At 59.0% G+C, this 26,408-nt stretch overlaps 1 protein-coding gene across 5 annotated transcripts in view; it reads right to left on the reverse strand.

Moving 5' to 3' along the window:
- SERINC5 (serine incorporator 5) overlaps nucleotides 1-26,408 on the reverse strand; it is an 86,972-nt gene that overhangs the window by 26,521 nt on the left and 34,043 nt on the right. For all 5 annotated transcript variants that reach the window (XM_051854068.3, XM_051854069.3, XM_089312919.1 and 2 more), the window contains 3 exons: nucleotides 19,020-19,187; nucleotides 912-1,090; nucleotides 496-578 (listed from right to left, as the gene is read on the reverse strand). In XM_051854068.3, the coding sequence (XP_051710028.1) occupies nucleotides 496-578; nucleotides 912-1,090; nucleotides 19,020-19,187 (430 nt within the window). The remainder of the gene's footprint in view (nucleotides 1-495; nucleotides 579-911; nucleotides 1,091-19,019; nucleotides 19,188-26,408) is intronic.

Consider the following 26,408-nt stretch of genomic DNA (forward strand, 5'->3'; position numbering starts at 1 on the left):
TTCTCACACGAGGAAGGGCCCCGCGTCGGCTCCCATGGAAGCCTTTGTATTCAATGAGCTTTGGTAAAAACTCTATCAGTTAGGAATGGATGAGGATATTTCAAAAAGCTCACGGAAAATTGTATCACAAGATAACGTTCATTCTGAGGCAGGGTGACTTGGAAACCCACGCACGCTGGTCATTCGACGACCCACAGCTTCCTGCAAGGTGAGGTTAAAGCCAGACTGGGAGGCGCCCAGCTCATCCGTGAGAGCCGCAGCACATTTTAGTTGCTCAAAGCCTCGTGGTGCCCCCTGGACTGGCAGGGGTCCCTCAAGTTGGCAGCTTAGAACTGTCACATGGCCAGGGGCGTGAGCAGGCGGGGAGGACCCAGCGTGGGCAAGAGAGGCAGGAAATCCCCTAATGTGTAACATCAAAGGAAACCTGGACTATCTGGGTGAACCCTTCGCCAAGACAGCGAGTCCCGCTCGGTGCCCCAGAGCCCCGGTGAGTACCGTTAAGAAAGGTCTCCTGGTCGGGGATGAAGAAGGCGCCGGAGCACATGGCCCCCAGCAGCAGCAGCTTGAAGAACCAAAAGCTGCGAGGGAACAAGACAAGAGAGAGGAAAGGCATTTCAGTGCGATTCCGGGCAGGACAAGCCCCTGGGAGGCAGGCGGTGTCCTGCCCGACCCTGCCACTGGAGGCGCTGTCCCCAGATGGACAGGAGCTGAGGGACTGAAGACGCCCCCACCCCATCATTAGCCAGCCTCAGGCAGCCTCTGACCCTGCAGGGCTGAGGATGACCCGATGACCCAGGGAGGCCTCGCCCCAGGCGTGGTGACAAGCCCCCGCCCCCCAAACCAACTGCAGGAAGGGCAGGGAGCCTGCGGTGGGGTGGGGGGGGGGGGGCCAGAGGGGACCGTGGACCCACCCGTTGTGAATGTGGGCTCGGCAGCTTTTGCTGTTGCTGATGTTCAAGGTCAGGAGGCAGAAGAGGAAGAAGAAGCAGGCCATCCCGAAGCAGACTCTGTACACCGCCGAGTAGCCCACCAGCTTCTCGCACTTGTCGCCAGCACGGATTCCTTTGCAGATGTCCTCAAAGAAAGGGATCTGGGGAGAAAGGTTCAGGGCAGGCTGACCTGGGTCGTTCACTCGGCCTGCAAGGCTAAGACCCCCTGGGCAAATGGACCGCATGGGCAAGAGACCAAGAGGGAGGAGAACAGCACACAGCCCGCACCTCGCACTCGGCTGTCACCTACCCCGGAGGACTCCTGAAAGCCAGCAGCAGAACTTCCAAGCTACCTTTGCAATACAGGTGCATATTTTTCCTGACCTGCACCAGTGCACCTAACAGTCACAGCTTGGCAGGCAGTGAGTTCCGGTTAGTTCACATGTGCAAATGTATACAATGTATTATGTATATTGTACCTATACAATGTATCTATACAATGTATATAAGTGCATGTGCCACATATACCCAGAACACTCACATGCTCAGATGGCACTATAGACATAGATATACATTTTCCTATCTTTTCAATCAGTTAACTTTTTTTTTTTTTTTTAGCTTTTTAACTTTTCATTTCAGTCACAAGGCCGATACACAGAGAAAAAGAGAGAGAGATTTTCCATATGCTAGTGCACTCCCCAAATGGTCTCAAGAGCCAGGGCTGGGCCAGGCCAAAACCAGCAGCCCAAAATGTGTTCTGGGTCTCCCACGTGGGTGGCAGGGACCCAAGAACTTGAGCCATGCCCTGCTGCCTCTCAGGGTGTGTACCAGCAGGGCGCTGGCCGGGCAGCGGAGCTGAGGCTGGAGTCAAGCCCTCTGTAGGGCATGCGGGCATCCAAGTGGTGTCTTCCTGCTGCACCACACCCACACCCACACACAGCCTCCTAAAATAAAATATGGTCCAGGCACCATGGCACAGCAGGGTAAGCTCCGTTTACACCTACATCCTGCATCAGAGCACCTGTTTCAAATTCCAGCCACCCAGGCTTCTGATCCAGCCTCCTGCTGATACACCTGGGAGGCAGCAGATGAGCCCCTGCCACCCACGTGCGAGACCCTGTTGGAGCTCCTGGCTCCTTGCTTCAGCCCAGCCCAGCACAGGCTATTGCTGGCATTTGGGGAATGAACCAGCGAGCAGAAGATTTTTCTTTTCGAGGTCTCTCCCTCTCTCTCCCTCTGCCTTTCCAACATATCAGAGGCTATCTATAATCCTTTACTCAGTGAAAATCCCCGAGATGGGATTCTCAGGAAGGAAGGAGGCTACTTCAGCTCACAACTAGGAGGCTCACACCCAGGATCGGCAGCCCCAGGGGTGTCTGGCGGGGCCAGAGGATGGGGGACGAACAACCACCTGGCGAGCCAGGAAACAGAGGGAAAGGATTTGCAGGAGCCACCCTCCAGAGGGCAGGACCCCCAGGGGGCAGGACCCCTGGGCAGGACCCCCGAGGGCAGGATCCCCAGTGGGCAGGACCCCCGGAGGGCAGGACTCCCAGAGGGGAGGACCCCCAGTGGGCAGGACCCCCGGAGGGCAGGACCCTCCTGAGGGCAGGACCCCCCCCCCCAGAGCAGAACCCCCAGAGGGCAGGACCCCCTGAGGGCAGAACCCCTGGAGGGCAGGACCCCAGAGGGCAGGACCCCCAGAGGGCAGGACCCCCGGAGGGCAGGACCCCCAGAGGGCAGGACCCCCGGAGGGCAGGACCCCCAGAGGGCAAGACCCCCGGAGGGCAGGACCCCCGGAGGGCAGGACCCCCAGAGGGCAGGACCCCCAGAGGGCAGGACCCCAGTGGGCAGGACCCCCAGTGGGCAGGACCCCCGGAGGGCAGGACCCCCGAGGGCAGGACCCCTGGAGGGCAGGACCCCCGGAGGGCAGGACCCCCGGAGGGCAAGCCCCCTGAACGGAACCACCAGCCCCCTCCCCCAGACAGGCCAAGTCCCCACCCTTATTCCACCAACTTTCCATTTACGGCTTGTAGTCTGGGGGCTCACAGTCCAAGATCAGTGGCCACCACCAGTCTGGCCTCCGATGAAGGCAGAACACGTGCAGAGACGCAGGGAGCAAGCAGCTCTTCCTCCGCCCTCGGAGGGGTCTCACCCTAGAGCGGCACCGTGGCTCAGTGACGGGGGGCTCTCCCCCAGCTCCCAGTCCCATCTCCACCTCCGGACACCGCCCTGCAAGGCTCCACCCCCAATGCACCGTCACCAGCATTAACCCACTGGCCATTAGCATCTACTGAGTTTGAGCCGCTCCCACTAACATTAAGCCATGTGGGGCTTTACTAATATTTTTCTTTGCATGTAATGAAGCCAGCCTAATTCTCCATAGCTGTACATATAACCTTCTTCTCTTAAAGGAGTCAGAGCTCCTGATCTTTCTTTTTCTTGTCTTTTTTTTTTTTTTTTGGTCAAAGCAAGAAGTAAATATTTTAGAATTCTCCAATATATAAATACAGTGAGTAAAGTGTTTCCCATGGTCAAAAAAAGAAAAAAAGACAACGAGCTACATGGAGCTTTCCCTCCCAAGTACACAAACCACCACCTCGCCCTTTGTAACCGCCGTAGGGCACCTCGGTCAGGCCGGGGAGTCACTGCCTCATGCCGATCCTATTACTTCTGTCCAGTGGCAGCTTTTGTGTCATTTGTACCTCTTGCTATCATTCAGCAAATGCTGCTGCGCATGCACACGGTTACATCATGCGTGTGCACACGGTTACATCATGCGTGTGTACACCGTTACATCACACATGTGTACACAGAAACATCATGCATGTGCACATGGTTACATCATGCGTGTGCACACGGTTACATCACACTGTGCTGTCATGTGGGTGGACTCCTGAGCTAGGAGACAGGCAGTGTCTACACTTTCAAGTTATAAAACCAAATCCCCCTTCAAAGGCTGCAGCAGCTTACATCCCAGTCCCACCAGGAACCTGAGACTCCCCCGTTCCTGCCTGACCGGCCAGTCTTCAGGAAGCCGAAACCCAGCACGCTGCTGGCACGTGCGTCCTCGTTGCTGGTGGAGCTCAGGATCTGTTCTCACGCTGCTGCCCTGCAACTCGACCCACTGGAGCCCGCCACGGGCTCCAATCTGGTCGATGTGACGCTGGTTTACCCAGTCCAATTACAAGGATTCAGTGGAGAATCTGCTCGCGTTAGCAGAATCATCAAATTCTTGCTCAGTGAGAACAGGCAGTGAAACCGGACCCTGCGAGCTAAGAAACGGAGACTCGAGACCCAGCACGACCTTGAGCTGGGTGTGGAGCAGCAAGACACTTCACTGAGACTCCCAGACAGACGAGGCTGGACGTAGCCAGAACACGGGACACAGTGCCACGTGTGTCCCTGACTGCTGGCCACAGTCTCCCCCTGCTGCTAAGGCTGCCATTCCTCCACCTGCAACGTGGGGATGGCACGGAGCTGGCCAGGCCGGCGCAGAAGCTGCCAGCACTCTCCTGCTGTTAACCAACACCCAGCTGCGCCCCTTGCTCCCTCCCTGGGTAGGGACTCAGAGCCCGCACGGCTGAAGGCCCTGGCGACCCTGGCTCCGCCTTCTGATGCAAAACTCTTTCTTATCAACATCAAAGTTGAATAATCTTCAGGACAGAACAGAAAGTTAGAAAATCACGTTACAGTTGCCATTCACAAGACCAACGCTGGCAGTTTTCAAACAGGGCTCAGAGCTGAAGGGTGCTAAAGAGCTCGGTTTCGTCTTCAGAAAGTCTTAAAGAAACAGTAACAACGGAGGAAGCCAGGGCTCCCGGGACCCCGCAGGCACAGGAAGAGGGGCTCGACTGCCCACCCCACACAGTCAGGGCCATCACCGCATCTGCTTCCCACACACTGCCGCGAAGTGGCTCAGGCACGAAGGCCATTTCTGAAGGTGAGGCTGTCACGGAGGCAAGTCCAATGCCTGGCTTCCAGCAAATCCCTAAAACCGCAGATCCTACACCCAAGCGAGACGCAGAGGACCAAGGAGGCCCATGTCTATAGCTGGACCACTGGAGGGGAGTAAGATCTCTCGGGCCAGGAACACTCCCCTGACTGCTCTTGAGAGTGCTAGCTATTCAGGGGGACTGTACGCAGAAGCAGGGAACACAGCCTTCCTCTCCGAGACGCGCACTCTGCCAAGGACAGGGGCCCTTCACTGAACTGCTCCCCGGGACCGTCCACACGGGACACAGCCTGCAGTGGGCAGGCAGCTCCTGGCGCCCGCTGCACTGAGTGGCACACGCTGTGCAGGGTGCCTTGGTGGGCGCATCCGAGCTCTGAGCTCCATTGTGAAGCCTCTGTGGGCTTCCCCGACACACAGAGGTCCCGGAGCGCTGGGTGGGAAAGGCTGAGCCTGCCTGCCCTACCACACCCCACGCTGCCTGCGCCTGTGCCGACTGCACACAAATAGCGGGTGACTGCTTCCGTCCAGCAGCAGCTAGCGCAGCGCCTGGGACACGCCCAGACCGCATGTGTCTCAACAGGACACACTTACACTGGGACAGCTCTGCCTTGGCAACAGCTGAGGCCTCAGGGCACGCCAGGTCTCTGGCTCAGCACTGTGGCGAGGAGGACATAGAACCGGAGCTGCCACCTGGGCGCACGGTGGCCACAGCCACACCTGAGGCGGGAAGGCAGGGGTGAAGGCGCTGGCAGGGGGTGCAGCTTGGCGCGTGGGGGCACCCTGCTTGCTCTCCGTCCTGCAGGGTGGAGGGGCACGGCGGGTGAGGAACAGGCAGGCACTTCCTTCCCGCGTCTGGCCTGGAGTGGGCGCCATGCAGGGCGGAGGACAGGACGTGGGACGGTATGCGTCCTGATGGGACCCAACTGCCAGTGTGTTTGAATGGGGTTCAGCTCTTGTTTCCCTCCCTTCTCTCTTCCACTCCATCGGCATCATTAACTCCTGTCTGCACCCCTCACCCCCAAGCACCTGCACCTCACCCAGGACCTGGGGTGCAAGCGCCAGACACCCTCAGGGCCCAGACTCCCAGCCCCTTCTGTGTCTGAAAGGGTCCTCGCCAGGTGTAGTGACTGCAAATTGCAAATCCACCACTTGCTAAAGTTAGTCCCTGAAAATACGAAGTGGTGCCGCCGGCCCCGCACGGCTCTCATCATGGGACTCACGAGGCCATCTGCTTTCCCAGTCTGTTGCTAATTCCCCAACAGACATCTTCATATTCTTCTGACAACACCTCGGTCTTGACCAACAGACAACAGCTTGAGGCTCGGTCTCATCTGGAGAACCTCCAGGCCGGGGCATAAAACAGCCACCACCTGCAGGGAGCCCTCAGACCAACACAAGCCACTTGGCCATCATCATCATTTCCTAAAAGACTCGGTACTGCTGACCAGTCCGAGGAGGGTCAGGAGCACTGGAGAACAACCAGGAACTGAACACGTCCCCAGGAGCTGCACACACACCTCAAAGCCCCAGCTTCAGTAAGAAGCTTCACCCCGAACCCTTCAGCTGGCGGGCTCCCTGCTCTGCGCTTTGCAATAAACACCTCCCTGCTTCCACTGCCCGGGACTGGGTGATGGGCTTCCTGCACGTCCGGCAAGCAGACCCGGTTCCGGGGGCTCCTACAACCCCTCCAAGCAGGCAGAGGGTGGTCTCCGTCTCTGCTCTGTCATCTGCACAGCTCCTTTCTCCCCCAGCCTCTTCTTCTGCACCCCTGCTCCCCAAGCCCGCTGCCCTCCTCGCCTCCTGCGGGATCCATTGCTCGGAGGAGACGCCAGCAGGCGTGAGCAGCCCCTGTTCACGGCACCCAGGGCCCCGGCGCTTCGCCAGAGGGCGGTGTGTGGCCCTGCGTCTTTCACCAAGAAGAGCGGGCCAACGTCCCCCACTGCGAGTGCCGACCAAGGCCCCTTTATGCTCCCTGGTGACACAGCGATTTCAGCCTTTGACAGGCGGTGAGTATTTTTAGGCATAGACACTCCACGTGGAACAAGTTGCAAGAATTTTTAGCCAGGGGAAGAATTTGCTCTGATTAAATATTTGCTGTTCTAAACGCCAGCCCAGTTTTAGGAAAAGAAAACACGCAGCACACAGACTCTGCGCTGTGGGACAAGAGGACGGGCCCGCCAAGGGTGTTGCCTCTGAAGTCGGGCTCTGGGCACACACACACACACACACACACACACACACAGTGTCTGTGCTGGTTCTGGACAGGCCTCTGAGAGCTCCCAGCACTTAAAATAGTCAAGCTCAAAGCCACCAAGGATCAAGTCAGGATAAACGGCTCACACGGATTTGTGGTCCCAATTCCACTGCTAACCCAAGCAAGCTTCGGCTCCCCTCTCTGTAAAACGAGATAATCCCAGCGCAGCCCTCGCCCAGCGCAGCCCTCGCCCGGCGCAGCTGCCCAGGACCCCCCTGAATCCCAAGGCACTCTTGGTTCTGTGCAGGATCTGTCAGGGGAGGGAGCCGGGTAGAACGGAGCACCACAGGAGACTGACGCTTTACTCACTCAGCCAAAGGATTCACTTTCAGCAAGGTGGCTCCTTCCCTGGTACGTCTCTGTACGAACTAAGTTCCAGAAAAGAGCCCTAACTTGCCTTTCTTTTTAAAGATTTATCTGTTTACTTTGAAAGGCAGTTGCAGAGACAGAGGTCTTCCACCCACTGGGTCACTCTGCACATGGCTGCAGCCTGGTGATGAGCCAGGCTGAAGGCAGGAGCCTGGAACTCCATCCAGGTCACCCATGTGGGTGGCAGGGGCCTAAAGACTTGGGCCATCTTCTTCTGCTTTCTCAGGTGCATTAGCAGGGAGCTGGATGAGAAATGGAACAGCTGAGATGGGAACCCGGTGCCCACATGGGATACCAGCATTGCAGGTGGCGGCTTAACCTGCTCACCACAATGCCGGCCCCTAACCTACCTTTCTTTCACTGACTGAGCAGGACCCAACATGGAAGTGCATCTGGGGGCCGGTGCTGTGGCATAGCAGGTAGCGCCTCCGCCTGCAGTGCCAGCATCTCATATGGGCGCTGGTTCTAGTCCCAGCTGCTCCTCTTCTGATCGTCTCTGTTATGCCCTGGGAAAGCAGTAGAAGATGGCCCAAGTCCTTGGGCCCCTGCACCCACATGGGAGACCCAGAAGAAGCTCCTGACTCCTGGCTTTGGATCAGCGCAACTCCGGCCGTTGCAGCCATCTGGGGAGTGAACCAGCAGATGGAAGACCTCTCTCTCTCTCTCTGCCTCTCCTCTCTCTGCCTCTGCTTCTCTGTAACTCTGCCTTTCAAATAAATAAATAAATCTTTTAAAAAAAATGTTTAAAATTTTTTTTTTAAAAAAAGGAGACAGCCATGATTCTACCCACACAGGAAAGATGCTGGCTGTGACCCCCAATCACCTTCAGCCTCAGGCACACACTAGAACAGCTAGAGAGGCCACTGGGCACCCTGGCCATGGTCCCAGACGCTGCAAGAACACAGAGGGCCTCTGGCTCTTACAGAGTGCGGGAGAGGGTTCCATCACCGCGTTACTGGAGAGCCTGGGAAGTGCGTTATCAGCAGGGCCCATTATCCACACATTCCATTATGGCACACTTCTACAGCAGGGGGAAACAATCAGCAGAGGAAGAAAGGGAGGCTCAGGGAAACCAGAAGAACTCGCTCTGCAGGTCCCCGCTCCCCTGGGGGCTGAGCTCCCCTATCTCAGATCCCTCTCATCTGTGCTCCTCACGATGCTTTGCCTGAGCCATGGGAACCATGGGGAGCACTCCCCCTCCCTGGGTGGCCTCCGTCAAGGCTGGCTTCTCCGTGAGCAGCTCCCATGCCCCTTGGGCACCTGGGAGCTGTTCAAAAACACAAGCAAGGGCTGGTGTCACCACGGCTTGGGGCGCCTGCACCCCAAATCAGAGCATGGACTACTCTGTACCTCCTGGACCCCCCCATTCCACCTGGGAGGCAGTGTTGCAGGCTCAAGTAGGTGGGTCCCTGCCACCTGCATGGGAAACCCAGATGGAGCTCCTGGCTTCTGCCTGGCCCAGCCTCAGCCGTTATAGCCATTTTGGGAGTGAACCAGCACATGGAAGATCTTTGTCTCTGTCATTCTATCTTTCAAATAAATAATCAGCAATTTTTTAAAAAAGAAGAAGAAAAGAAAAGAAAAAAAAAAAACAATAACAATGGGCAGGTGCTTGGCCCAGTACTTAAGGCACTGGCTAATAGCAAAAGTGGCCTGGGTTCAAGTCCCTGCTCTGGTTCCCACCTCCAGCTTCGGGTTGAGACAGACCTTGGGAGGCAGCAGTAATGGCTCAAACCGCTCGGTCCCTGCCACCCGTGTGGGAGACCCAGACGGAATTCCCAGCTCGGGCTGCTGCAGGCATTTGAGAGGTGAATGTCTCCCTTTTCAAATACATAACTTAAAAATCAATGAATTAACATTTTTTAAAAAGAACTTCGGTTTCCTTCACACAAAGCGTAGGCCCTCCTCCCCCAAAGTCTCCCCTTTAGAGAAAGGACAGAACTGCACACCAACACGTGGCGCTCCAGGATCTAACAGAGCAGCCAGCAGACCCCAGGCCCGGGGCCGCCCACGTAAATTCCGACTCGTTACTCGCTGCAGCCTCTGCGTCAGGTCCGCAGCCGCAGGGCTCACCTGCTGGCTCTGCACAGGAACGCACCCACACCTGCAGGAGCAGGTGGAGGGGCTGAGGGGCTGGGGGAACCCCGGCTGAGGAGCAACCCAGCAGGCCAAAGGCAGGGGCAACAGCGATGGCCGGCCGGCGCTGCAGGCGGAAGGCCGGCATGGGCCTCCGCCACCGCCCACCAGACGCGCCCTCGTCGGAGCTGGTGGAGCTGGTGCGGCCGGAGCGAGGCTTGCCCGGCTCAGCTGCAGACCTCCCACAGCCATTTCTGGAGCAGCACATCAAGCGCCTTCATTTGTCTGCCCACAGGGGGCTTTCTGGAGCGGGTGGGAGGGGCGGGCGAGGACATCTGTTACCTCCAGGGCTCTCATCTCTGCGGCTCCGAAGCCCTCACCCAGGTCCCGCAAACAGCCTGTGCAGCCGCAAGTAAAACCCACAGAGTGGGAAGCCGACCCTGACTCGCTGGCTGACTGCAGGGACAGCCTGACCCCTCAAACCAAACCCCAGCGACACCCAGCCCAACACGGCTACGAGCACAGCACCAAGGCACCTGGGCTCTCCGTCCCCTCAGAGGTCAGGGAGCAAGCCCTGCGGTTCCCCCGTGACCCCAAGGCTGCCAGGGTGAGGCCGAGCTGGCACAGCTCCAACTCTCAAAGCCGCTGGCCGGGCCTCAAGGGCTCCTCCCCAGCCTGAGGCCCAGCGTCCCAGGGGTTCACCTGCCCGAGAGGCCCACCCTCACTGGTGTACGCCCAGCACGTACATGGGAATGAGTGCATGGCGTGGCTGTTAAACCAAGCAACACCATCACCATCGAAGATCAAGACTGAACTGCTGTCGGCCCCTTCCCTGGGGGCACACTGCCAGGACCCCCATGGGTGCCTGAAATAGCAGGTGGGTCCCAACTCCATATACGTTTTTCCTTAAGCATTCACACTCAAGATAAATTTATAAAGAAAGCATAGAGGTTTGCACCAACAACCAGTGTTGAGTGGAACAACTATAGGAATCTATCCTAATACTGCCAGCATCACTAACCTCATGCTTTGGGGACAGCATGAAGTTAAATAAGGGTCATGTGGACACCAGGTGGGACACCACATTGGGCCACTGGACTGTCCCCTCCAACCCACATCCAGCTAACGGGTCCTGTACTCTCCCCTGAAGGCTGCTTCAAGGCCTCTGTCAGAAGTTAGGGAGGGGCCGGCACTGGGGCAGTAAAGCCACCGCCTGCGGTGCTGGCATCCCATATGGGTGCCAGTTTGAGTCCCGGCTGTCCCACTTCCTGTCCAGCTCTCTGCTATGGCCTGGGAAAGCAGTAGAAGATGGCCCAAGTGCTGGGGCCCCTGCACCCGCATGGGAGATCCGGAAGAAGCTCCTGGCTCCTGGCTTCAGATCAGTGCAGCGCCTGCTGTTGTGGCCATCTGGGGAGTGAACCAGTGGATGGAAGACCTCTCTCTCTCCCTCTGCCTTTCAAATAAAATAAGTAAATCTTTAAAAATAAATAAATAAAGCAAGCTTAGGGAAGGTGTCGAATGATCAGGGCCGGGAATCCCTCCACCTCCCACCACCCTTTCTCATGTTCAGTATCTCGCCCTCCTCCCACGGCCCGACCAACCCTGAGAGATCAGCCCACATCTGCGGCTCCCAGAAGACTGCGGGGGCGGGCCCCGCGCAGAGCAGGGCAGGAGTCGGGTTTCTGTTCTCCCACTCCCCTGGCAGGCGCACTGCTGCTGGACGATCACCAAACCTCCTTGGCCTTGCTGCAGACCGCGACGACTCAGCAGGACACAGGGCAGTTCAGAGAAGCGCAAGCCGGCTCTTCCCACCCCAGCCCAGCCCCGCGGGTGGGGGCTGGGTCCCCAGGGAGGGGGCGTGGAGGGGGAGGCGGGTCTCCTGCTTTCTCCCACCTGAGGCTGTGTATGTGTGGAATGCAGACTGGGATGAAACTGTCTGGAACGTGTGCCCAGGGCCAGCGCTCCTGGGAGGGAGGGCACCCGCTGTCAGCTCCCTGCAGGTGCCCCAGTTAGCCACAGAGCAGGGGGAGTGGCCCTCACTGCTCTACAGAAGGGGCGACAGCCTTTCAGCTGGGACTCACTTTCAGCCCCGCACCGTGATACAGCAGCACAGGAATGCAGGTGCCCCTGGGAAGCAGCACCCAGCACACGGCCCACCGCGGCTACGGCTGGCCAGCACAGCTCTTGGAACACTGACCCAGCAAATGCCACGTTCAGTGCCAGACCGATGGCCCGCCCCAGTGGGAACGCCCAGCACTCTGCGTTGGGACACCGTTCCCAGTGCTGGGGGTCAAAGCGAAGCAGTTTCCAGGGGCGCTTGTTTGCTTTAAAGAGGAGGCCACACAAACACAGCCCGAAGGCAGGTTCTGCTGCCCACGCAAAGCCCCGGAACAAACAAAACACAGTGTCTGCAGCTCTTCCTTATTTTCTACTTCAGACGGGCAGTGTTCCCTGGAGCTGGGCTTCTGGTGTCAAACCAGGAAGGAAGCAGGTGGGGGAGAGAAGCCCAAGGCAGGCGAACCCTCTCCCCACACTGCGCCCAGAAAAAAGGGGAGGAACGAAGGAAGGGGGTGCTCCCTGAGGGCCTCCAGGCCACCCTGTGAATGTGGCCCCGCAAGGACACCCAGCGCCAGCACCACATGCGGCTCCTGGCACCACGTGCTAGTCGGGGCTCCACCTGTCAGAGACGAGGTGAGGGGCAGGAGCAGAGACAGCACGCGGGGTTCTAGCACCTTCACATCTTCCAACGACGTAGTCAGAGTTCTACCCTCCAGAAAGCCATGGCCATCTCTGCTACACTGGCCGTCACACGTGCACCGTCCCCCATGCCCTCACTGGCCAGGACCCCTGAGGACGGACCTTCCTGCAGGCACTGTCACATCCCTGGCCTCCCTCACACAGCACCTACACTACGATCCTCTGAACTCTTTGGGTTAAAAACAGGAACCAAAGCAGCTCAGCTACCAGAGTTCAGGGTCTCACTCATACTGGATCGCGGCCCCGTGGACTCCAGGGACCACTGAAGACATTCACACCCCTTATCAGAGCGCCTATCTTCAAGTCCTGGCTCCAGCTTCCTGCTAATGCAGACCGGGGTGGGGGGGGGGGGCACCAGGGGAGTAGGTGGGCTCCTGCCACGCACATGCGCACATGCGAGGCCTCGCCCCAGTTTCCCAGCTCCCAGCTTTGGCCCTGGCCTTGGCATTGTGTCAGCTATTGCAGGCATTTGGGGAGTGAAGCAGCAGTTCTGCCTGACTCTCAAGTCCACAAATAAATATGTTTTTAAAAAAAAATCGGGGAGCTGGTGTGGTGCTGCGGTAGGTTAAGCTGCCACCTGCAATGCCGGCATCCCACACACTTTAGATCCAGCTCCCTGCTAATGCACCGGAGAGAGCAGCCAAAGATGCCCCAAGCACTTGGGCCCCTGCCACCCACGCAGGAGACCCAGATGGAGCTCCAGGCTCCTGGCTTCAGCCTGGCCACTGAGGACATCTGGAGAGTGAACCAGCACACAAGATCCATCTCTCCCTCTAACTAGAGGCCTTTCAAATCTTTCAGAAAAAATCACTAGGGTGTTTCTAAGGAAAGTAGCTTCTATGTTCATCCGTGGTTGCTGCCCTGTGGTGACCCCGGAACTTGGAACAGGGCATCACCTGGGAGAGAGACAGAAGCAGAGGGCACGCTCAGTTCCCCAGGATGGTCAGGAAATCTGAAGGAAGGTGGGGCACAGGAGAACAGAGCACAGAATGTGGGGGACTGGCCTGGCCGAGTCACAACCACGTGGAAGGTGGAGTAGAAGTCTGACATGCCCCAGCCCGTCTGTGGGCAGCACGCTCTCAGCACTGGACCTAGAGAGGGGGTGACGGAGAAAGACTGTGTCCGTATCCCCAGCACTGCCCGAGGACAAGTGCACCTGGCCCCACGAGGAGGAGTAATCGGGCCCGACAGGAGCGAGCTGCCCGGGGAGAACATGCGGCAGTGGCTAAGGCACAGCTGAGAGGGGCCGTGCCTGTGGCATACGGTGAGAACAGGACAGACACAGAGCGCGGACAGGGGGCAGGGGAGGCCCAAGCCCTCACACAACTGCAGGGGACAGAAATCGGCAGGGAGCTCCTCATTCAGGATGGGGCTGCCGGGCCGTCCGAGCAATCCCACCCCCGTGCGTCGCACACTCAGATGCAGGGGTTCCCAGACATCCGCCGGCAGCCACACTCAGAACCCTGCTGCCCAGAGCCTACAGGCCTAGCAGACCCTGGGCAAGGCGTCCAGGTATCCAACGGAGGCTCCGCTGCCATCTCGGATGTGGGTCTGGCGAGTTGGGGGTGGGTCTGGCTGACTCTGGCCCATTCTAGGGAGAGAACAGCATGGAGGAGGTAGGGCAGCCACAGGCCCGTCACTCCCAGAGCCTGGACATTCCCTCAAAGCCTGCTCTACCCTGTGACATCGTCCCGGGGACAGCAGCCACCCCAGGCAGGCAGTGCTCACAGGGGAACTGCCTGATCCCACTGGCAGGAAGCAAGGTGCACAACAGAACCAGGGTCCAGGAGAGACGGATGCTGCAAGCGGACAAAGCCCGACACCCTCTGGAGCAAAAGAAGGAACAAAGCACTGCGATCCACATGACGCCAGCGGGGGCCGGCACGGTGGCGCAGCGGGTTAAGGCCCCGGCCTGCAGTGCCGGCGTCCCACATGGGCTCCGGTTCAAGTCCTGGCTGCCCCACTCCTGATCCAGCTCCCTGCTAACGCACCTGGGAAAGCAGCAGAGGATGGCCCAAGTCCTTGGGCCCCTGCACCCACGTGGGAGAAGCAGCTCCTGGCTCCTGGCTTCAGATCAGCCCAGCTCTGGCTGTTGTGGCCATCTGGGTGAACCAACAGATGGAAGAAGACCTCTCTCTGTCTATACCTCTCTCTATAACTCTGTCTTTAGAATAAATAAATCTTAAAAAATAAATTGAAGCTGGTGGCAGCCTTGGCGTTTACGGCAGATGCACAGCCCACCGCAGCACCAAGGCCAGGGGTCTCACATGACCAGAAGCCCTTCCCCCACTCCATACACCCCACATCACATTATTGTGCCTAAGTCTATGTTCTGAGAATATAAAATATACAAAATGCAGCCATCTTCAGGCATCCTGCGGCCAGGGGGATCATGGGAAAGAAAAGGGATCCAAGGGGTGAGCGGTGTCTCAGGCTCCTCCCACCCAGCCTGGCTGCGCTCTGGGGGCCTGGCAGGCCCTGAGCTCCCTTCTCCAGCACAGGCTGGGCTCCGGAAAGCTCCCTCCTTTCTGCTCCTTCCCCAACCGCCTCCCTCGGGCACCCGGACCTGCCGTGTCACCATCTGCCTTCAACGCACAGGTTACATGTGCAACCAACAGGTGCAGCAGGAACTACTCTCTCACCTGTTCCTTTTCCTTTGTAATCTACTTCAGGCAGGCAGACAGGGGAACTCCCATCTGCTGGGTCACCACCCCCAACCCACGCCCCTGGGGATGTTGACAGCAGCCAGGGCTGGGCCAGGCAGCGGCCAGGAGCTCAGAATTCAACCCAGGCCTCCCACCTGGGCGTCAAGGACCCAAGCACGTGAGCCACCGCCTGCTTCCTCCCGGGGCACGTGAGCAGGAAGCCAGATCTGGAACAGAGCAGGACCCGGGCCCAGGCTCTCTGATGTGGGATGAGTCCTAAACAGCTTCTTAGCTGCCTCCAAAACAGATTTTTAATCTTTGAGACATCAGATACTTCCAGTTTGTTCTTACTTAGATTACACGGTTTATGACAAGAATGACCTGCAAAAAACAAAACAAAATAGGGCTGCTATATTTTGAAGTGGAAAGACAAGTCAAACCCACGCCCTATCCAACCCACACAGAGGGGCTCTCACCCCCAGGTCTCCCCCAGGTCCCTCTCACATGGTCTAAACTCGGGTACACCCTGCAAGCCACCACAGAGGGAGCTCCCCACCTCCCTGACCTCTGCACCAAACACCCTGACTAGCCAGGCCCCGCCACCACTGGCCCTGCAGCCCCTGACCGGCACCCCAAGGCCCCTCCACCCCTGGCCCCACCGCCCCTGACCAGCACCCCAAGGTCCCTCCACCCCTGGCCCCACCGCCCCTGACCGGCACCCCGAGGCCCCTCCACCCCTGGCCCCACCGCCCCTGACCGGCACCCCAAGGCCCCTCCAGCACCAGCCCGCTTTCCTGACCCACACTCCCCAGGTCACGTGACTGTGGCTAGGCACCCCGGGCACAACAGAGACAGGAATGTGGTGGGAGGCTGTGACTCCCTCTCCCGCATGATACACAGCTCTGTCTCCCCTCCCAGGCAGGACCGTGGGCATCTGCGCGGCCCACAGGGCGAGTACTGCAGAAGCCCAGTGTGTATCCTACAAGGAGGCCTTTCAGCGCTGCCAGAGGTGAGGTCAGCACCACCCCTAGGCCACGGAACACGCTGACTCGTCTGGCCAGCTGATTGGCTCGGAGACGCCCCCAGCAGGAACCTCACTCCCCACGCGGAGGTCCTGCCACGGCTTTGTAAACAGGCACGCTCGGAGGTCAGCAGCAGCCTCCAGGGGTCGGGGTAGCGCCAGGTACACATAGCCCCAGCCTCATCCCCTCCCCACCGCTCCCCACTGCCCCCAGCCTTTCTTTTCTGGTTCTGAGATGACAGCTCCTGCTCCAGAATAAACAGGCCTTAGCATTGGAGCCCGGACTCCCCCACCCCAGCGCTGGAGCCCGGACTCACTCCCGCAGCGCTGGAGCCCGGACTCCCCCACCCTCCACGCGCGCTGCTCTCCATCCTTGGTCCCCGCTCCCTCCTCATCCTGAGCTAACTGTTAGAAGCTGAGAACTCGTTCAGCCCGGATGCAATCCCAGCACCGCCGAGTGGCTGGAGCCCTTGGGACCAGGTGTTTACATCGCTGCCCAGTTTCCTGGTCTGGATCAGGGGCAGGGACAATCCAGTACCTACCGAGGGGTGCACAGTGCATGCTACCCAGGCAGATACAGAAGAAAACCTGCTGAGAATAAAACCTGGGACTTGGGACCACTCACAGACATTAGTTATTAAAACACTATTATTATTATTATTATTATTCATACAGTGTCACTTCTCCCAGGCAACATCTGTTCCTTCAACGTCCCATCAGCAGTCAGCACAGACCCGGGGCAGACATTTGCCTGAACAGCTAAGATACTGGTCAAGACACCGCATCACACAGCTGAGGGCCTGGGGTTCAAGTCCCAACTCTGGCTCCTGACTCCGCTCATGCACACCCGGGGAGGCAGCAGGTGTAGCTCCTGTACGTGGGTTCCCACCACCCCCTCGGAGATCCAGATGGGGTTCCTGGTTCCCAGCCCAGGTCCTGGCCCATCTGTGGAGCGAACCATCACATAGCAGCTTCTCTTGCTCCTTCTCACAGATAAATTCGGGGTGGGGGGGAGACAGAAGTATAGCTACCAGCTGGAGCTGTTCGGGATTATTCCACTGGACGAGTTACTTGAATGGTAATTAGGTGTTAAAATCATTATGCAAAACTGTGATGAAAGCAGATCCAAAAATACACAGCTGTGGCTCCCAAGTCATCTCTGCTCCAACGTGGGGACACCACTTACGGTCACAGACCTTGTTTCTCGGATGCCAGGCATAATTCTAGCAAGGAAAAAAACTCCTTAGAAGCTGGGGCCACACACAGAGAGCTGCCTCACTCGGCACTCCCAGGGGATTACAGCGGGCGCCAGCCAGCGCTTATGGAATATAGGAGAACACTACACGACTGGAAAACCAAAGGCAGCGGACAGAACGCGAGGGGAAGCACCCTTTGCAGGATTCCGTTCACCGATTTTTTGCCACAAACAAGACTTAGTGACCAGATTGGAGTAAGGGTGCCCAGCTCCCAGGGCAGGAGGCGGCCTGGGGTCTCAGCCCCCTGTCTCCCCGGAGGCTGCACCCTCTCTTCTAACAAGAAGCTGTGTGTAGGAGGCAGGCCCAGTGCAGTGGCTATTCAGGGCCAGCTGTAAAGCAATCTGGGTGGAAACAAAGTTGCCATTTTGACTGGTTTCCACCCTATTCAGACACCAAGCACAATGATAAATGTGTTACCCAAGAGAGCTTCAAGGATAGGATACAGGTGGAGGGAACACTCCTTTCCCAGTCACTCATGGTAGGGGGCCATCTTCACTGTGGGGGCCTCCTGTGGGCTTGCCCCAGCCCCTGCTCCTGCACGGGAGGTGCAGTGCTGAGTGCTGAGTCTATGTGGGTGCCACGGCCTCCTGTGGGCCTGCCCCAGCCCCTGCTCCTGCGCGGGAGGTGCAGTGCTGAGTGCTGAGTGCTGAGTACTGAGTGCTGAGTCTGTGTGGGTGCCACGGCCTCCTGTGGGCCTGCCCCAGCCCCTGCTCCTGCATGGGAGGTGCAGTGCTGAGTGCTGAGCGCTGAGTCTGTGTGGGTACCATGGCCTCCTGTGGGCCTGCCCTGGGCCCTGCTCCCCTGTGGGAGGTACTGTGCTGAGTCTATGTGGGTGCCACGGCCTCCTGTGGGCCTTCCCGGGGCCCCTGCTCCCGCGTGGGAGGTGCAGTGCTGAGTGCTGAGTGCTGAGTACTGAGTGCTGAGTCTGTGTGGGTGCCACGGCCTCCTGTGGGCCTGCCCGGGGCCCCTGCTCCCGCGTGGGAGGTGCAGTACTGAGTGCTGAGTCTGTGTGGGTCCAGGTCCTTGAATGCCGACATTCCTCTGCCCCCTTCCTGGGATGAAGCTGCCCCCCCGACCTTGTGTGCCACCCTCCCTGGCAAAGGCAGGTGGCCCTGCCTCGGCACTGGTGGCCAAGTCGGCTCACTGAGTGAGGGGCAGCAGAAGGAAGCCACCTCCCTGCAGGCAGGAGCCCCGTCTCACCTCAGCCCAACGAGGAGTAAAGGTGAGGTGCTGGCATCCGCCTGCTGACACCCTGGTCTTTCCTGTCAATGGGGTCAGAGCCTAGGAGGCGCCCTCAGAAGCCCACCAGAGGCCCCCGTGTGAGGCCGATCCAAAGCCCCACAGCGGGGAAGAAGGGCACGTCAGCTCTGCAGCCATCAGCGCCAGGCGCCAGGCCAAACGCCACATCCACTGCCAAGAAATCCGGCTCTCAGCCTGGAGATGCCACCCTGCGGGGTCTGTCCAGGAGGCAAACACGAGCCAGGGTCCCTCCCCATTCCCGGGGGAACCTCAGGGCCAGAGCAGGCGGGCATCCCAGGGCCAAGGACAGGCGTCCAGGAAAGGAGGCTGTGCGTTCATCAGGACAGCCACAAAGGTGGCGGGGACGAGTCCCACCCTCTGAAGGAGGCCGTCCCCACCCCGACCCCCAGGGGCACCCCACCAGCGCGAAAGGCCAAGGCCAGCTTGGCAAGAGACTGAGCCCCACCCCACCCGGCCCTCCCAAGCCCATGCCGCAGCGGGAGAGTGGAGGGACGACTCACGTGGCGCCTCATCTCGTTGGCCACAGTGTGGGACATCATGACGCAGCAGAGCACGGCCACCAGGATGAAGTAGAGCGCGTACATGAAGCGTGTGCTCCGGGACTGGCGGATCTTGGGGCAGCAGCCGCAGCACAGGGAGCAGCCGGCGGAGCCGCAGCAGCAGGCCAGCTGGAAGGGAACACGGGGGCTCTCAGCACACGTGGGCAATGGCCCCCGCAGAGGTGGTGAGCTTCGGCCCCGCTCCCCACACAGGAGCCCCAGGGATGTCCTGGGTAAGAGGAGCCTGGGGCACAGTTTCAGCACACCCCCACCCAGCTCTGGGGAACACAGGGAGTCAGGGCCCACCTCCAGCGCCCAGCTCTGGGGAACAGTGAGTCAGGGCCCACCTCCAACACCCAGCTCTGGGGAGCACAGGGAGCCGGGCCCACCTCCAGTGCCCAGCTCTGGGGAGCACAGGGAGCCAGGACCCACCTCCAGTGCCCAGCTCTGGGGAGCACGGGGAGTCAGGGCCCACCTCCAGTGCCCAGCTCTGGGGAGCACAGGGAGCCGGGGCCCACCTCCAGTGCCCAGCTCTGGGGAGCATGGGGAGCCAGGACCCACCTCCAGTGCCCAGCTCTGGGGAACACAGGGAGCCAGGGCCCACCTCCAGTGCCCAGCTCTGGGGAGCACAGGGAGCCGGGGCCCACCTCCAGTGCCCAGCTCTGGGGAGCACAGGGAGCCGGGGCCCACCTCCAGTGCCCAGTTCTGGGGAGCACAGGGAGCCAGGGCCCACCTCCAGTGCCCAGCTCTGGGGAGCACAGGGAGTCAGGGCCTACCTCCAGTGCCCAGCTCTGGGGAGCCAGGGCCCACCTCCAGTGCCCAGCTCTGGGGAACACAGGGAGCCAGGGCCCACCTCCAGTGCCCAGCTCTGGGGAGCACAGGGAGCCGGGCCCACCTCCAGTGCCCAGCTCTGGGGAGCACAGGGAGTCAGGGCCCACCTCCAGTGCCCAGCTCTGGGGAGCACAGGGAGCCAGAGCCCACCTCCAGCACCCAGCTCTGGGGAGGGAACACAGGGAGCCAGGGCCCACCTCCAGTGCCCAGCTCTGGGGAGCACAGGGAGTCAGGGCCCACCTCCAGTGCCCAGCTCTGGGGAGCACAGGGAGTCAGGGCCCACCTCCAGTGCCCAGCTCTGGGGAGCACAGGGAGCCAGGGCCCACCTCCAGTGCCCAGCTCTGGGGAACACAGGGAGCCAGGACCCACCTCCAGTGCCCAGCTCTGGGGAACACAGGGAGCCAGGGCCCACCTCCAGTGCCCAGCTCTGGGGAGCACAGGGAGCCAGGGCCCACCTCCAGTGCCCAGCTCTGGGGAGGGAACACAGGGAGCCAGGGCCCACCTCCAGTGCCCAGCTCTGGGGAGCACAGGGAGCCGGGGCCCACCTCCAGTGCCCAGCTCTGGGGAGCACGGGGAGCCGGGGCCCACCTCCAGTGCCCAGCTCTGGGGAGCACGGGGAGCCGGGGCCCACCTCCAGTGCCCAGCTCTGGGGAGCACGGGGAGCCAGGGCCCACCTCCAGTGCCCGTGATGGAATCAGCTGTGCCCACACAGTGGCCTTCCTGAGGTCTGCGGGCCATCCTAACCAGGCTTAGCCAATCTCTGAATTTACAAAGGGGGCGGGGAAGCCCTGACTGACAGTCAAGCAGTCAGAAGTACAAGCATTTCAAGTGTTCACGGAGACGAGAACTACAGGATAAATTCAGCTGTAGGTGTGTGGCCTAGCAGTGCAGACCCCCACGTGCCATATGGCGGTGCCTGAACTCGACACCCAGCTCTGGCTCCTGACTCCAACACCCAGCTCTGGCTCCTGACTCCACTTTCCAGCTAACGCAGACCCTGGGCAGTGGCAGTGCTGGCCCAAGGAGTTGGGTCCCTGCCACCCATGCAGGAGTCCTGGGTTGACTCCTGGCTCCCAGCTTCAGTGCCTGGCCCCTCAGGCATTCATGAGGGTGTCCCAGCAAGTGGGAGATTTTCCTGTCTCCTGCTCTCTCAAAAACCAGTAAGAATAATAAATTTTGGTGTAAAAGATTCAAAATCCAAAGATTTTTTTTCATGCCATGCACTTCCATGAATATTCCGAAGACTCACCGGAAGTGAGGCATCTTGGGGGGCCCAGGCTCGACCAGTGGGGTCTACACCAAGTCCAGGCAGTCAGTGTGGGAACTGAAGTGAATTGCAGACACCGAGCCCAGTGTCGTACATGGAGCTGGTGTTTCACAAACCCTGGCCCAGACTTCCACAGGGCGACCCGAGTGACCCGAGGCTCATTCTGGCTGGCGCCCTGACCACAGGACATGCAGGAAGAGTCCATGCCACCCACCCGGTGGCCAGCAGGACTGGCCTGGCAGAGTGGCTTCACCCACAAGCATCAGGGGTGTGGGAGAGGCCTGAAACAGAGAAAGTTCAGCTCATCTGAAGCTCTGTCATCAGCCCTCTTCGACGAAACAAAGATTACGGCAATCAGCGAAGAGCAAAACCAAAAATGGAGCCAAAGAACTAGGAAAAGGACAGATGAAGAAAAGGTCATTAAAAAAAAGCAGCCGAGGGGCTGGCACTGTGGTATAGTGGGTGAAGCCACCATCTACAGCGTGGGCACCCCATATGGGCATCAGTTCGAGTCCCAGCTGCTCCTCTTCCAATACAGCTTCCTGCTAATGCACCTGGGAAAGCAACGGAAGATGGTCCAGGTCCTTGGGGCCCTGCACTCACGTGGGAGAACCCCAAGAAGCTCCTGGCTTTGGCCTGGCCCAGTCCTGGTGATCAGGGCCTTTTGGGGAATGAACCAGGAGATGGAAGATATTCATTCATTCATTCTCTCTCTCTCTCTCCTCCCTCCCTCATTCATTTTTTCTCTCTCTCTCTCTCTCCTCCCTCCCTCCCTCCCCAATTCCTTCAAATAAACAAAGAATGAACAAACGAACAAACAAGCAGTTGTGCCCAAGAAACCGACGTATCTAACTGATGAACAAATAGGAGACGCAGAACGGCAGGAGCACCAGGGACCTGCTGGGGTGGACAGGCTATGCCTGGGGGCCAGCCCTGTGCTGCAGTTGGTTAAGCCGCCGCTTGTGCCAGCACCCCCTACAGGAGTGCAGGACACAGGAGCGCTGGTTCAGTCCCCAGTGCTCCCCTTCCAATCCAGCTCCCTGCTAACGCACCTGGGAGGCCAGCAGAAGATGGCCCAAATATTTCGCGCCCTGCCACCCACATGGGAGATATGGATGGAGTTCCTGGATCCTGGGTTTGGCCTGGTCCAGCCCTGCCTGTTAAGGGAACCGGAAGACAGAAGATCATTCTCTCTCTGCTACTCTTTCCAACAAACAAGACTTTTTGTAAAAGATCGCCAAGCCTGCAGGAAACAACTGGAGTAAGTAGAGTGTGGAGCTCCGAGGAAGAGGAGAGTCTTTCCCAGAGCTGTACACCCCACACCCCTAAGGGGGAGCCTGGACCCAGAGGAGCACAGGGCTCCTGCTGCACCACTAACGCAGACACACCCCCGACCTGGGGAAACCAGACCACAGCAGTCGGGCACAGCGGCTAAGACCTCAGGCTCGGAGTCAGCCTCCTGGTGCGCGCTGTGGCTCTGCCACCTAACAGCCCTGGACCATGAGTGAGTTAAGACTTAGTCAGCTCATCTGTAAAATGGGCCATGGGAGCCGTGCTTATGGTCCGTCTGTGGTCTCTGGGATGACCTAATCAAACACCTGGTGGCAGAGGACATCGCTCTTAAGCAAAGAATTCTACAAGGCAGAGCGCCATAAACTTGCAAATTACAACCCAAGCTGTGTCTCGGCAGTTTGCTCTATATGAAACCTAAAACTTAGTGATTCCACCTCTCGATAATGATTTGGAAGGAAGCTCAGGACTTAACACGCACGAATTAGGAGGCCCCGGAGGGGACCCTGACACCGCTGCACGGGTGCTGCCCCTCAGGCAGGCTCAGAACTCATTCCTGTCCTCAGCTTTTCTGGCCTCCTCCCACTCACGCTCTCTCCCCTCCCCCGCCGCACCGGCTGGGCCAAGCAGGCCTCCCTCTGGGCCCCGCCCCCTGGCCGCTGCTGACGCCTGTGCTCTGAGAACAGCAGTCTGACTGTATCACAAATCCAAATGCAATAAACAAAAACGTACGCTACTTGGGCAAAGAAATATTTCAGAACGAATTCATGCTTCCCATGATAGCAGCTTCCCACGGCAGAAGCACCATTCAAGCTTTCCTTCCACCCACGGAAGGGAGCAATGAGGACAGACCCCGAGAGCGTAACTCCTTGTCTAGGGATAGACAAGCAGGGGGAGAAGGGACGCGCTTGCGGGACATCTGAAGAAAGCCGACAGCTCCCACCCTGTTCCTTCACTGGAATCAGGTATCCCTGCATGGGTCTGAAATCTCAAAGACCTCCTTAATCTGACTCTACACAAAGCTATAGGATTTGAATACAAATGCCTCCCGCCCAAGCCGTGCTGTGGTGTAGTGTGGCAAAGCCACTGCCTGCGACACCAGCATCCCAGATGGGCGCCAGTTCTAGTCCCTGCTGCTCCACTTCTGATCCAGCTCCCTGGTAATACACCTGGGAAAGCCGCCGAGGATGGCACAAGCGCTTGGGCCCCTGCACCCACATGGGAGACCCAGAAGAAGCTCCTGGCTCCTGGCTTCAGATCAGCCCAGCTCCAGCTATTGGAGCTGTTTGGGGAGTGAACCAGCAGACAGAAGACCTCTCTCTCTGTAACTCTTTCAAATAAATAAATCTTCACAGTACATATACAGTGGCCAGCGCTGTGACGCAGTAGGTTAATCCTCTGCCTGCAATGCTGGCATCCCATATGAGCGCCAGTTCTAGTCCCAGCTGCTCCACTTCCAATCCAGCTCTCTGCTGTGGCCTGGGAAAGCAGCAGAAGATGGCCCAAGTGCTTGGGCCCCTGCACCCATGTGGGAGACCCGGAGGAGGCACCTGGCTCCTGGCTTCGGATCGGCACAGCTCCAGTCACTGTGGCCATCTAGGGGGTGAACCAACAGAAAGAAGACCTTTCTCTCTGTCTCTCACTACTTCTCAAATAAATAAAATCTTAAAATAAAAATAAATACGTACATATACACACGTATATAAATGTCTGCTTCCGTTTGTGTGTGTGTGAAGACACAATCACCCTATTTAATCCAACAGTCCTTACCTACTCAGTCACTGAGCCTTTCTCAACTCAGCAGCCCAAAGCCAAGGGGACAGGCACACTCGGGTCAGCTGCGGCCCGGGACTCCAGGTGGAAATCCCAAAGAGCACCACAGAGAAGTGTTGATCTCACAGCCAGGAAGCTGCCACAGCACAGCGGCCAGCCCCGCCTCTGCCAGCGCTGTCCACAGCAGTCCCTGGCCAGGGTCACTCCTGGAGAGCAGGGCCACTGCCTGCGGGCCTAGCTCCAGAGGGCATAAACTTCTGAACAGGGCGTGGTAAAAACACTACCACCACCAGAGTGGCGCCCAGGGCAAACGGTGGGTCCTGGGTGATGACCCGTCCTTGTGGGTTCACCTACTAGCGGGATACAGCCCTAGGGCGGGGGCGGGGAGGGCGTGCGGACAATGAGGGGGTGGGGCGTTGACTGTGCAGACAGAAGGTGCACTGGGAAATCTCCACCCCTTCCTATTCAGTTTGCTGAGAACCTCAAACACTTCTAACAAATGAAAGCTAATTTTTTTGTTTTAGAAAACTACAAATGAACAAAACAGCGCCTGCCACCCCAGGCTCCCTAACCAGATGCAGAGTGAAGCTGCGGTGGGGACACCCCCGCCCACCCCCTGGGCCCGCCTGCACCCAGCATTCTCACGGCAGCACTCCATCCCAGGGAGTGCAATGGACCACTGCTTGTAAAGTTCTTTTAATTCATTTGAAAGCAGAGAGAGAGAGAGAGAGTGTGTGTGTGTGTGCATTTGTATGTGTGTATATGAGATTCAGAGACAGAGACAGAAAGAGAGGTCTTCCATCCACTGGTTCACTCCCCAAATGGCCTCAATAGGCTGGCCTGGGCCAGACCAAAGGCAGGAGCCAGAAACTACATCTAGGTCTCCTATATGGGTAGCAGTGGTCCAAGGACTTGGGCCATCTTCCTCGCTTTCCCGGACACAGCAGCAGGGAGCTGGATCAGAAGCAGAGCAGCTGGGACTGGAATCAGCGCTCTGTGGGGCGCCAGTGTCGTGGGCAACACCAGCCGCGGTGGACAGAGCACACTTTGCTCTCCCAGGAGAAAGCACAGTGCAGTCACAAGGGAGTCAGACGCGCACCTGCGGCCCTCCTCCCGCATGGTCTGGAGATGCAGGCACAGGGCTGCTACGAACACTGGGCACACAGAGCCTGGCTCCGCTGGCTAAGGGCCAGCTGCACACTGGAGCCCTGTTGGTCAACAGTCCAACGGTGCTGCGGGCTGAGCTTGGTACCAACTCAGCGCTCGGGATAGAACTCTGCATGGACACAGGGTGGTGAAGAGGCCCCAGTGGGTGCCTGCAGCGGGAGACACACGGAGGGCTGGCCGGCGAGGACCTGGCGAGAAGGCGGCACCCACGGCCCAGCGAGCCTGGGGGATCACCTGACGGCACCCAGCCCTCAGTGGCCAACCTCCAGAGTCCAGTGTCAGTCAGGCCGCCCCGGGCAGTGCGCCTCAAGTCTCACGCGTGTGGCGTGTGTACCAGGATGTACACGTGTGTGTGTGCATGTGAGCACGAGGTTGTGTGGGGCATCCTCTTCTCCCTGCTCCGCCCCTCCCCCCGCAGCCTTTACAATAAAGGAGCAGAAAGCTGACCCCTAGAAAACGCAGCCGACCTCAAGACCCGGATACGAAACATGCGCAAACAGGGTACTGACTCCAAAGTGAGGGCTTTTTCCCTTCTGAAGGTCCTTCCCCTCCCCCAAACATGCTGCAAAGAGAAGTCCCTCACCCCCCACGCAGAGCCCACTCCTGCTCTCCCCTGCCAGGAACGCCGGCACGGGCGGCCGCGGTTTCTGGACAGAGCCAGGACCACAGCCAAGGACAAGCCGCCGCTGCTGCTCCGGCCTGAGCCCGGCCCCCTGGGGGCTGCCTCTCCCTCACTCCCACCCTAGCACACACACACTGCAGGCCCTAGGACTCCGGCCGGGGCCTTGCCGAACTGAAACACCACAGCCACCAGCTGGAAACAGCAAAAACGGGGAGAGAAGTCAAAGATGGCTCAGAGCCGGCGCAGGCGGGCGCACACCCCACTCACAAAAGGCTCCCCGCCGACTCTTCTCCTCAACTCCAGCCGCCCCCCAGGCTCTCTCCTACGTCCCCAGCAGGCAGGAAGCAAGGGCTGGTGGGAAGAGCACGGGGCAGGAAGCAGAGGGCCTGGACTCCAGCCT

This window comes from Oryctolagus cuniculus, chromosome 14 (genome assembly GCF_051225735.1).
Source record: "Oryctolagus cuniculus isolate XC-2025 breed Fujian yellow rabbit chromosome 14, ASM5122573v1, whole genome shotgun sequence".
In the NCBI taxonomy this organism is placed as follows: Eukaryota; Metazoa; Chordata; class Mammalia; order Lagomorpha; family Leporidae; genus Oryctolagus; species Oryctolagus cuniculus.